A 13503-nucleotide genomic window follows, 5' to 3' on the forward strand; every position below is an offset into this window, starting at 1 on the left:
TGTAGTTTGCTTAATATTCCATGTGCTGGGAAATAACAAAATATCCTTGGGCTCTCTGTTCAGGATTACACGCGATTTCTGCGTTCAGATTATTTCTTCTCTACCCTTGCATTATATCGAGATGATAGAGGGAGGTACTGCTGTAAACATGATATAAACCCGCCACACACTGGTCAATAGCGGCCCTCTCTGCTCAAGGCACTGAACTGCACAAAGCAGTGGAATAAGACAGTTATTCGTTTCGTTTGTAGCAAAGTCTGCAGTGCAAATGGTATGGCCTATTGCTACATATGATTAATTACTTGTTACGCTAGTTACAAAAAAGATGACAACAATAATAATGGTGAAACACATTTGGCATGTTATCAATTCATCCAGCCTCAAGTAAACCCGCAAGTGTGGCACAAACGACCAGGTTTAATTCACGCACGCACGCACGCACGCACGCACGCACACACACACACACACACACACACACACACACACACACACACACACACACACACACACACACACACACACACACACACACACACACACACACACACACACACACACACACACACACACACACACACACAAACAGACAGATTTCTTCTCAAATCAGAGGAAAGTCTGGTCCGCCCATGCAGGTTCATGCATGACTGAAAGGGCATATATATTTAGAAATATAGACAATCCGGTTTCCGTACGGCATTTAAAAAAATCATATACACGAATCACACGGTAGGTGGAAAGAAAGAGGAAGGAAAAGGCATGGACAAGCTATCCATGGTGCTGAAAGTTGAGCAAAGCTATGCACTTGGTTATAAGATAGAAGATTAATTATTCTAACCTCTAGAGGAGAGTCTGGTTCATCTAGGATGCTCTTTTCATGCTGTATTCTCTGCATCGTCCCTGTAGAGCTGGGGTCCATGATCAGAATGTTCTGACTACCAGCTAGGCCGAATTTACAGTCACTCTTTCTGGAGTCAGTCGTCCTGCACACCTCATAATTGTACACATGAGGGAGAGTCCCTGAGCCCAAAGTGTCTGAGTAACGTGGTGGATAATATGGAATCACTGGGAGACTGGAATGATAGAGGCGGGACTGTCTCCATCTGTATATTTTCACTGATATAATAACCACTAAACACGTGATGAAGAGAAAGGAAACTACAGCTAAAGCCAACACTAAGAAAAATGTCAGGTTGTCATTGTACTCCTTGTCGTGTGTAAAGTCAGTGAATTCTGACAGAATTTCGGGGAAGCTGTCAGCCACCGCCACGTTAACATTGACTGTAGCTGAACGAGAGGGCTGTCCGTTGTCCTCCACTATAACAGTCAGCCTTTGTTTCACAACATCTTTATCAGTGACTTGACGGATGGTTCTTATTTCTCCATTTTGTAATCCCACTTCAAACAGCGCCCTGTCTGTGGTTCTCTGCAATTTATATGAGAGCCAAGCATTCTGTCCAGAGTCCACATCAACAGCCACCACTTTAGTGACCAGATAGCCCACGTCTGCTGAACGTGGCATAATTTCGGCCATTAGAGAGACACCAGTCTGGACTGGATACAGAACCTGAGGAGCGTTGTCATTCTGGTCCTGGATCAGTATTTTCACAGTCACATTACTACTGAGTGGAGGAGAGCCTCCATCCTGAGCTTTGACACAAAAATAGAAATCCTTGATCTGCTCATAGTCAAAAGAGCGCACTGCATGTATGACTCCACTATCAGCACTAACAGACACATATGAGGAGACTGGCACTCCGTTAGCAGAGGAGTCCTCCAGGATGTAAGAGACACGGGCATTCTGGTTCCAGTCAGCGTCTATTGCTTTTACTGTAAATATAGAGACGCCTGGTGTGTTGTTTTCTATAATGTAGGCCTCATATGAGGTCTTTTCGAATACAGGTGCATTGTCATTCACGTCTGAGATCTGCAAGGCGAGAGTTACAGTCGTGGACAACGAGGGAACTCCCCCATCAGAACACGTGACACTGATATTATAAACCGCTGCTCTCTCTCGGTCTAAATCACTATCCGTCAATACGGTGAAGAAATTATTTGACGACGCCTTTATAGTAAAAGGAATATCTTCATTTAAACCGCATTGCACTTTGCCATTTTCATTTGAATCTGGATCTTGGATATTCATCATAGTAACAACCGTTCCTGGTTTCACGTCCTCAGATATAGTGTTTGAACTGGACATAATGTTAATGGAAGGCTTGTTGTCGTTTGCATCAAGCACTTCTATAACCATTTTGCAGGCTTCCGAGAGGCCTCCCTGGTCACTAGCTTTAACGTTGATTTCATAATTTCTTTTTTTCTCATAGTCGACGCTTCCCTGTAACGTCACGACGCCATTTGCTGTGTTAATATCAAAAACACTAGCTACTCCTGACTTTGAAATGGAGTATGTTACTCTCCCATTCGCGCCTTGGTCAGCATCAGATGCACTTACTGTAGTCAAAACCGTTCCTATCGGTGCGTTCTCCATCACATTCGCCTTATACAGCGGTTGTGCACAGATAGGCGCATTGTCATTCGCGTCTAATACAGTAACGAGAATCTGCATTGTCCCAGACAGCTGAGGCTCCCCGCCATCTACAGCGATTAAAATCAGTGAAATATGTTCTTGTTTTTCTCTGTCTAAGGATTTAGTTAACACTATTTCTATGTTTTTACTGCCTTCTCCTCGGCCAGGGATTTTCAGAGAAAAATTATCTGTGGGCTTGAGGTTATAAGTATGAATACTGTTGATACCAACATCATCGTCCACTGCTCTCTCTATGACAAATCGTGCTCCAATAATGGTTGATTCGCTGATTTCGTATTGTATTTCCCCCCTCTCGAATGTTGGAGGGTTATCATTTATGTCGGTAATTTCAATAGTAACGGTGTAAAATTCCATTGGATTTTCCAGAATCATTTGGAAATGTAATGCGCAGGGCGTCGTCTCACCGCACAAAGCCTCTCTGTCTATTCTCTCCTTTATCAGGAGGACTCCTCTGTCTTTATTTAGCTCGACGTATTCTGCGCTGTCTCCTGTATAGATACGGGCTTTCCCCGACTTTAATCTTTTCACATCCAAACCTAAATCCTGTGCTATATTGCCGACTAGAGAGCCGGTTGCCATTTCCTCAGGAATAGAGTAACTGACCTGTCCGAGCACTGAACTGAGAGAAAGCATAAAGATCAACTGCAGCAGGCCTACTTGCCGTTCCATTGTTCCGTGTGGCTATCTGCGCTGCTGTGCAAGAGGCAAATTTCCTTCTAGAAACAATAATATTCCCTTATCCGCCTGATGAATTGCAATCATAATCCGGAATTCCAGAGCAAATTAAGTCCCTTTAGTGTCCCTTGCGTGTAGCGTTCTGTTTCACCAAGACTACTGTCTTTGTATATAGCTCTATATCTCTCTTCAATAGGCCGAGTTAAGGGGAGGCACCAATGCAAATTATAGCCTAATACACAAGACAGAAACCCATTGACCAACAGCGGCCCTGTCTGTTCTACAACTTGAACTACAGAGCACTAGAGCATGCTTTTGCGCTGTCCATGGTGCTGGAATATGCACATGTAATTGCACATTTCATTGCTATATGAAACGGTTAAAATGTTACACGAGGCTAGGCATAATTATTATAGGCTACATGCACGCACGTTTTTTTCATCATCATAATATATCACATCTAACACAATTCATATAGGCATCATGGCTAAAAGCTGCACAGTTGTACACGCAAAAGCTATAACTTCAAGTTATACGCCTTGTAATATATGTATCTCAATTAGTTTGAGAATAATAGCGAAAATGAAAGTGTCCATAACGTGAGATTCAACAATATAGGCACTCACCTCTAATGGAGAGTCTGGTTCATCCAGGATGCTTTTTTCACTCTGTATCCGTTGCATGGTCCCTGAACTGGGGTCAATTATCAGTATGTTCTGACTACCAGTTCTGTCAAACTTACAGTCACTCTTTCTGGAGTCAGTCGTCCTGCACACCTCGTAATTGTACACATGAGGGAGAGTCCCTGTTCCCAACGTGTCTGAATAACGTGGTGGATAATATGGAATCACTGGGAGACTGGAACGATAGAGGCGGGACTGTCTCCATCTGTATATTTTCACTGATATAATAACAACTAGACACATGATAAACAAAAAAGAAACTACCGCCAACGCCAAGACTAAGTAAAATGTCAGGTTGTCATTGTACTCCTTGTCATGTGTAAAGTCAGTGAACTCAGAGAGAACTTCAGGGAAGCTGTCAGCCACCGCCACGTTAAAATTGACTGTAGCTGAACGAGAGGGCTGTCCGTTGTCCTCCACTATAACAGTCAGTCTTTGTTTCACAACATCTTTATCAGTGACTTGACGGATTGTTCTTATTTCTCCATTCTGTAATCCCACTTCAAACAGCGCCCTGTCTGTGGCTTTCTGTAGTTTATAGGAGAGCCAGGCATTCTGTCCAGAGTCCACATCAACAGCCACCACTTTAGTGACCAGATAGCCCACATCTGCTGAACGAGGCACCATTTCAGCCACCAGAGAGCCACCACTCTGGACTGGATACAGAACCTGAGGAGCGTTGTCATTCTGGTCCTGGATCAGTATTTGCACAGTCACATTACTACTGAGTGGAGGAGAGCCTCCATCCTGAGCTTTAACACGGAACTGGAAATCCTTGATCTGCTCGTAATCGAAAGAACGCACTGCATGTATGACTCCACTATCAGCACTAACAGACACATATGAGGAGACTGGCACTCCGTTAACAGAGGAGTCCTCCATTATGTAAAAGACACGGGCATTCTGGTTCCAGTCAGTGTCTCTGGCTTTCACTGTGAATATAGAGACTCCTGGTGTGTTGTTTTCTACAATGTAGGCTTCATATGAGGTCTTCTCAAAGACAGGCGCGTTGTCATTCACGTCAGATATATGTAAAGTGAGCGTGACACTGCTGGAGAGCGAGGGCACTCCTTCATCAGAACACGTCACACTGATATTATATTGCGAAGCAATCTCCCTGTCCAAAGCCGTCTCTGTGACTAAACTATAAATTCCATTTAACGTCGACTCTATTTTAAACGGAATGTTTTCATTCATACTACACGTCACTTGACCATTTTGCCCCGAGTCTGGGTCATTTACACTTAACATAGCAATTACGGTATTTGGAGGGGAGTCTTCATGTATGTTATCAGATTTGGAGAGTACATTTACATTTGGACTGTTATCATTTATGTCAATCACATCCACAACGATCTTACCAGAATCAGACAGCCCTCCATTATCAATAGCTTCTATATCCACCTGATAATGCTTTGCTTTTTCAAAATCTACGGCACCAACCAAGATAACCTCCCCACTTTTCCTATCAATTTGAAATAGTTCGGATAAACGTTTACTTTTGGTAATTATATAAGATATTTCTCCGTTTGAGCCTTTGTCTCTGTCTGATGCACTAACAGTTGCTACACTTGTTCCCTTGGGTGAATTCTCTGTTATCACTGCCTTATAGACAGGTTTTGAGAAAACTGGAGCATTATCATTTGCATCTAAAACAGTTACATATATCTGCATTGTCCCCGACATCTGCGGCTCCCCTCCATCCAGAGCAGTCAATAACAATGATATCTGCTCCTGGCTTTCTCGGTCTAGAGATTTCTGTAATATCATTTCAATCTTTTTACTTCCATCTGCCTGGTTCTCTAATTTCAATATGAAGTTTTCTGTCGGTTTAAGTGAATAGCTTTGAAGACCATTCAAACCGATATCTGGGTCGGTTGCTTTTTCTAAGACAAATTTTGAACCAATGACAGCGGATTCACTGATTTCGAAACGCTTCTCGTTTGATGCAAAGTTGGGAGAATTGTCATTTATGTCCGTGATTTCTACTGTTATACGGAACATTTCTATTGGATTTTCCAAAATAATGTGAAAATGTAACGCACAAGGCGTTGTTTCGCCGCACAACGTCTCTCTGTCTATTCTTTCTTTGACGAGGAGGACTCCCCTGTCTTTATTCAGCTCGATATATTCTCCACTGTCTGCCGAATGAATACGAGCTTTGCCAGATTTGAGCCTTTTAACATCTATGCCTAAATCCTGAGCGATGTTGCCAACTAAAGACCCCTTTTCCAATTCCTCAGGAATGGAGTAGCTGACCTGCCCGAGCACTGAATCAAGAATAAGAACCGAGACAATTAACAGTACTTGCCATCTCGTTGTTCTGTCTGATATTTTCTCCTGCGCCATTTTAAGAAATTTGTAATCCACAAGAAGACCAAAAGAATGATCCCCAAATGAAATATGTTTTAAGCAAAGGTATTATTCCACAGCGTTGGAAGATTACTCATCACTCGCTATTGTCTCCGTTTGCTCTGTCACACGGATTCTGCGTCCACTCTTTTTTCATTCCCCTTGCATTATATCGAGATGTTGGAGGGAGGCACTGTTGTAAATCTGTTCGAAATCTCATACACACTGGTCAATAGCGGCCCTCACTGCTCAATACATAGAACTACACGAAGCAGTGGAATAATGAAATCATATATGGCTTGCACCAAAGCTTGCATGCAATATGCGATTCTGTGTTGTCTTGTGTAGCACTTTTCATGGAACATTAACACTTGTAATTAAATTGAAAATTAAAGAAATACACATTCACTGCAGCTTCCCCTTGTATTGCATATTCAGGCACGAAACAAAAATCACACTCGTGTGAAGTGAGGGGCGCTCTTATCATCATACATCAACACATTCCGCATGCTCAGCCAATCAAATCATCACATTCCGTGGCAAGCGCGCGCGCACACACACACACACACACACACACACACACACACACACACACACACACACACACACACACACACACACACACACACACACACACACACACACACACACACACACACACACACACACACACACACATACAAACTATAGCCTTGCACACAGCTCTGTCCATGGTGCTGAAACAAGCAGTGCCATCTTACCCAGCGGAAACACATTTTATTCCTTAAATTATTCTGTGCCACTGAACTGATTTAACCAAACATGTTAAATAAACTGGTATAAATCAAAGATTGCATTTTTAAAACATTCTAACCTCAATTGGAGAGTCTGGTTCATCCAGGATGTTCCTTTCACCTTGTATCCGTTGCATCGTCCCTGTCATACTGGGGTCCATGATCAGTATGTTCTGACTACCAGCTCTGCCGAACTTACAGTCACTCTTCCTTGAGTCAGTAGTCCTGCACACCTCGTAATTGTACACATGAGGGAGAGTCCCTGAGCCCAAAGTGTCTGAGTAACGTGGTGGATAATATGGAATGACTGGGAGACTGGAATGATAGAGGCGGGACTCTCTCCATCTGTATATTTTCACTGATATAATGACCACTAAACACGTGATGAACAAAAATGATACTACAGCCAAAGCCAACACTAAGAAAAATGTCAGGTTGTCATTGTACTCCTTTTCGTGTGTAAAGTCAGTGAACTCTGAGAGAACTTCAGGGAAGCTGTCAGCCACCGCCACGTTAACATTGACTATAGCTGAACGAGAGGGCTGTCCGTTGTCCTCCACTACCACAGTTATTCTTTGTTTCACAACATCTTTATCAGTGACTTGACGGATGGTTCTTATTTCTCCATTCTGTAATCCCACTTCAAACAGCGCCCTATCTGCGGCTTTCTGAAGTTTATAGGAGAGCCAGGCATTCTGTCCAGAGTCCACATCAACAGCCACCACTTTAGTGACCAGATATCCCACATCTGCTGAACGAGGCACCATTTCAGCCACCAGAGAGCCACCACTCTGGACTGGATACAGAACCTGAGGAGCGTTGTCATTCTGATCCTGGATCAGTATTTTCACAGTCACATTACTACTGAGTGGAGGAGAGCCTCCATCTTGCGCTTTAACACAGAACTGAAAATCTTTGATTTGCTCGTAGTCAAAAGAATAAGCTGCATGTATGACTCCACTATCAGCACTAACAGACACATATGAGGAGACGGGCACTCCATTAACCAAGGAGTCCTCCAGTATATAAGAAATACGGGCATTCTGCTTCCAGTCAGCGTCTCTGGCTTTCACTGTGAATATAGACAGTCCTGGTGTGTTGTTTTCTAAAATGTAGGCCTCGTATGAGGTCTTCTCAAAGACAGGAGGGTTGTCATTAACATCTGAGATCTGTAAGGTGAGTGTGATGATGTTGGAGAGTGAGGGCACTCCGTCATCTGAGCACGTCACACTGATATTATATTGGGAAGCCATTTCCCTGTCTAAAGCTGTCTCTGTAACTAAACTATAAAATCCATTCGATGACGATTCTATTTTAAACGGAATGTTGTCATTGATATGGCACCCCACGTGTCCATTGTTCTCAGAGTCTGGGTCATTAACACTTAACATTGATATTACAGTGTTTGGCGGGGAATCCTCTAATATTAAGTCAGCTTTAGAAACTATATTTATTGTGGGTTTATTATCATTCATATCAATTATGTCAACTATTACCTTGCTGGAATCGGATAGCCCTCCATTGTCTACAGCTTCAATATCTATTTGAAAATGTTTTGTCTTTTCGTAATCAATTTCACCGACTAGGGTGATCTCGCCACTTTTCCTGTCAATCTGAAACAGTTCAGAAAAACGACGCTTGCTTTTGGTAATGACATAGGAAACCTCTCCGTTTGTGCCTTTGTCCTCGTCAGATGCATTAACCTGTGTTACACTAGTTCCTTTTGCCGAATTTTCTATTATTTTGGCTTTGTACACGGGTTTGGTGAAAGTCGGGGCATTGTCATTCACATCTAACACGGTGACGTATATCTGCAATGTGCCTGACATCTGCGGCTCTCCTCCATCTATAGCAGCTAACAACAGGGATATGTGCTCTTGTTTTTCTCTATCAAGTGGCTTCTGTAAAACCATCTCTACCTTTTTGCTTCCGTCGGCCTGATCTTCTAGTTTCAATGCAAAACTATCGGTGGGTTTCAGCGAATAGCTTTGCAGACCATTCAAACCAATGTCGAGATCAATTGCTTCCTCTAATACAAATTTAGAACCGATGACTGCTGACTCGCTAATTTCAAAACGCATTTCATTGTTTGTGAAACCGGGGGCATTGTCGTTTATGTCTGTGATTTCTATTGTTACACGAAACATTTCCATTGGGCTTTCCATAATTATTTGGAAATGCAGCGCACAAGGCGTCGTCTCACCACATAGAGACTCTCTGTCTATCGCCTCTTTGATAAGGAGGACACCCCTTTCTTTATTCAGCTCGATATATTCCGCACTGTCCCCTGTATATATACGAGCTTTGCCCGATTTTAGTCTTTTTACATCTAAACCTAAATCATGTGCTATGTTACCAACTAAAGAACCTTTCACCATTTCCTCGGGAATGGAGTAGCTGACCTGCCCGACAACTGAACTGACAAAGAGGACCGAGATAAACAGTACTTGCCGTCTCATTGTTATAGCCGATATGATGTCCTGATCAATTCAAGAAAATGTATAATCCAAGAGGTCAATATCCCATGAGATTTCGTAAACATAAATCAAAGTAACCAAGCAGTAACAATAATCCAAAACGAACAAAATCGTTTATCATGGCATCTCGCCCTCCCAACGTTTCAATTCAGCAGACTCTGCGGTCTGCCTGTTCTTTCTATGAAACATAACACTAGAAGTGGGATGTACTGCACAGCACTTTTGCAACACGCTAGCCAACAGCGGCCCTCTGAGTTCAATATACAAAACTACAGAAGAGCAGGCTGTTGAGAGACTGAACCACTCACCGCAATCACATTCATTTTTGCCAAGTGTGACAGTGTTTCCACACCTAAGCGCAAAACGGCCGACAGCCGCGGACAGAAGAAGCTGTGCGCAGCTTATTTTTCCAAGTTTTTAGACAGCTGGTGGATGGAAATTAAGCTCCACCTCCGCGGACGACTGACGGACTGGAGCTTCTTTTCCATCCACCAGCTGTCTAAAAAGTAAAAACCCGGAAAAAGAAGCTGCGCACAGCCGAGAACATGCGCGGCTCTTTAGTAAGTCTGGCAGCACCTTGAGAAGAACACTTGTTATATTAGGCAACAAGCAGAACTAAAATGTGTTATTACAAAGTTATAAGGGATGAATATGCTATCTCATTACAAACATAAAACATCACAAAACTGCAAACAATATTTTGCTTCTCACTATACTATAGAATCTCTGTCTATGGTGCTGAAAATCACTGCATTCAAATTAATTGATGGCAATGGATTAGGCATATTGACATTCAATTATGCAACATACACAATGTTCTTTTACATTATGCCAACCTGTAGTGGAGAGTCTGGTTCATCCAGGATGCTCTTTTCACTCTGTATCCGCTGCATCGTCGCTGTAGAACTGGGGTCCATGATCAGTATGTTCTGACTACCATCCCTGCCAAATTTACAGTCACTCCTTCTGGAGTCAGTCGTCCTGCACACCTCATAATTGTACACATGAGGGAGAGTCCCTGTCCCCAAAGTGTCTGAGTAACGTGGTGGATAATATGGAATCACTGGGAGACTGGAATGATAGAGGCGGGACTGTTTCCATCTGTATATTTTCACTGATATAATAACCACTAAACACGTGATGAATAGAAAGGAAACTACAGCCAAGGCCAAAACTAAGTAAAAGGTCAGGTTGTCATTATACTCCTTGTCTTGTGTAAAGTCAGTGAACTCTGAGAGAACTTCGGGGAAGCTGTCAGCCACCACCACGTTAACATTGACTGTAGCTGAACGAGAGGGCTGTCCGTTGTCCTCCACTACAACAGTCAGTCTTTGTTTCACAACATCTTTATCAGTGACTTGACGGATGGTTCTTATTTCTCCATTCTGTAATCCCACTTCAAACAGTGCCCTTTCTGTGGCTTTTTGTAATTTATAAGAGAGCCAGGCGTTCTGTCCAGAGTCCACATCAACAGCCACCACCTTAGTGACCAGATAGCCCACATCTGCTGAACGAGGCACCATTTCAGCTACCAGAGAAACACCACCCTGGACTGGATACAGAACCTGAGGGGCGTTGTCATTCTGATCCTGGATCAGTATGTTTACTGTCACATTACTACTGAGTGGAGGCGAGCCTCCATCCTGAGCTTTGACACAGAAGTGGAAGTCTTTGATCTGCTCGTAGTCAAAAGAGCGCACTGCATGTATGACTCCACTATCAGCACTAACAGATACAAAAGAAGAAATAGGCATTCCATTAACAGCTGAGTCCTCCAGTATGTAAGAAATACGGGCATTCTGGTTCCAGTCGGCGTCAGTAGCTTTTACTGTGAATACAGAGAGGCCTGGTGTGTTGTTTTCTACAATATAGGCCTCATATGATGTCTTTTCAAAGACAGGAGCGTTGTCATTCACATCTGAGATCTGTAAGGTGAGAGTGACGCTGCTGGAGAGCGAAGGCACTCCCTCATCAGAACATGTCACACTGATGTTATATTCACTGGCTCCCTCTCTGTCCAGATCACTGTCTGTTACGAGGCTATAAAAGTTATTGGATGTAGACCTCATCGTGAACGGAATGTTATCATTTATATTGCACTGAACCTTGCCATTTTCACCAGTGTCTGCATCTTCAGTATTGATCATTGTGACGACTGTATTGATTTTCGCATCTTCGGAAATTATATTTGATCTGGACATTATATGAATGATAGGCTTGTTGTCATTTTCATCTACAACGTCAACTTTTACTTTACACGATTCTGTAAGTCCGCCTTCGTCACTTGCAAGTAAACTAATCTCGAAATTCCGTGTCTTTTCATAGTCAATATTTCCTATCAATTCAACTTCGCCATTTTCTCCATTGACCTTAAATAATCCACGTGCATAGTAATCTAAAGTGTTTGAAATTGAATATTCTATTTTTCCATTAGTCCCATGGTCTGCATCTGATGCACTGACTGTTGTTATAATTGTGCCTTTAGGAGAATTCTCTACCACAGTGGCTCTATATATCGGTTGGGTGAAAATTGGGGCATTATCGTTGGCATCTAGCACATTGATTAAAATCTGCATTGTTCCAGACATTTGCGGGTCTCCCCCGTCGACGGCTGTCAAGACGAGGGACACAAGCTCTTCCTTCTCCCTATCAAGTGTTTTTTGCAAAACCATTTCGACATTTTTCACTCCATCGTCGCGATCATGCAATTTCAGTTTAAAATGTTCTGATGGTTTCAGTATATAGCTCTGAAGTCCATTAATTCCTACGTCAAGATCGACAGCTCTATCTAAAACAAATTTGACTCCAGACACAGCCGATTCACTTATTTTGAATGTCATATCGTTCTTTTCAAAAGATGGTGGATTATCATTTATATCTGTTATTTCAATATTTACGCTGTAGAATTCCATTGGGTTTTCTAGAATAATCTGAAAATGTAAAGCACAAGGCGTCGTCTGTCCGCAGAGCGCCTCTCTGTCTATTCTCTCTTTGATAAGCAGGAGCCCCCTTTCTTTATTCAACTCGACGTATTCTGCACTGTCTCGAGTGAAAATACGAGCTTTGCCTGCCTTCAATCTTTTCACATCCAAACCCAAATCATGTGCTATATTCCCCACTAAAGAACCTTTAGCCATCTCTTCCGGAATGGAGTAGCTGACCTGACCGAGGATAGGACTGAGATAAAGCATCCACACAAACAACAGTACTTGCCGTCTCATTGTTCTGTCGCACATTTCTCCACCATATGATCTGACATGTGCAAAAAAAACGCCTCAGTAATAATATCCCATCAGATATCGACTGAAGAACGAAAAAGTAACAATCCAAGGTCCAAATTCAGAAATCAAAGTAGACAAGTTGCTGTTGTTTCTTCGTTAGACGTTCACTGTAATACTAGCGGTGATTTGGCACCTCTTCCCATTTCTCTATAACTGAGATAGTGGGGGAGGTTTCTCTGTAAATCTAATCTAAAACAGACTGGCCAACAGCGGCCCTGTCTGTTCATTGCAGTATACTGCAAACAAGTATCGACTACAAATAATTCTACAATCATTCTACAAAATGTATTAAAATGTTCACTTAAAATAATAATAATAATATTATATTCACTTCATTTGCACACATTTGCACGATTTAAAAAAAATAGCAGATCTACAAGCACGTGAGCTTGTATGCTATTTTTCAATAGCGAAAGTTTAAAATAATGGTTAAAGTGGTTAAAAGTTAAAGCGAAACAGATGCGTCCCAGGTCTTAATAATGTCACAATAATGTCATGTACAAGTGTAATGAGGCTCCTGGTCTCTTGGTGGCACTCTTTTATAAAATCTGACTTGGGGAGAGAGAGAGAGAGAGAGAGAGAGAGAGAGAGAGAGAGAGAGAGAGAGAGAGAGAGAGAGAGAGAGAGAGAGAGAGAGAGAGAGAGAGAGAGAGAAGCGGTGAACAGCCAACACACACTTGCAAAAGCAACTCAGTACTACTCACAACATAACAT

General features: G+C 42.5%; 3 protein-coding genes across 3 annotated transcripts; all 3 read right to left on the bottom strand.

Annotated features, from left to right (window-relative positions):
• Positions 1-173: 173 nt before the first annotated feature.
• LOC306918758 (protocadherin beta-16-like) lies at positions 174-3217 on the bottom strand (the record flags this gene model as incomplete). Its single annotated transcript, XM_079496102.1, has 2 exons — positions 174-206; positions 803-3217. The coding sequence occupies 2 exons, from the start codon at positions 3215-3217 to the stop codon at positions 174-176; spliced, it is 2448 nt and encodes an 815-aa protein (XP_079352228.1).
• Positions 3218-3693: 476 nt separating this feature from the next.
• Positions 3694-12699, bottom strand: LOC306918859 (protocadherin gamma-A2-like; the record flags this gene model as incomplete). Its single annotated transcript, XM_079496110.1, has 3 exons — positions 3694-3717; positions 3850-6105; positions 12595-12699. 3 exons carry the CDS (start codon positions 12697-12699, stop codon positions 3694-3696), a joined length of 2385 nt encoding a protein of 794 aa, XP_079352236.1.
• LOC306929782 (protocadherin gamma-A11-like) lies at positions 7097-9490 on the bottom strand (the record flags this gene model as incomplete). The annotated part of the gene is made up of 1 exon (XM_079510453.1): positions 7097-9490. The coding sequence occupies one exon, from the start codon at positions 9488-9490 to the stop codon at positions 7097-7099; it is 2394 nt and encodes a 797-aa protein (XP_079366579.1).
• Positions 12700-13503: the final 804 nt, after the last annotated feature.

The sequence above is a fragment of the Electrona antarctica genome, assembly GCF_951216825.1.
Source record: "Electrona antarctica genome assembly, chromosome: 1".
Taxonomy (NCBI): Eukaryota; Metazoa; Chordata; class Actinopteri; order Myctophiformes; family Myctophidae; genus Electrona; species Electrona antarctica.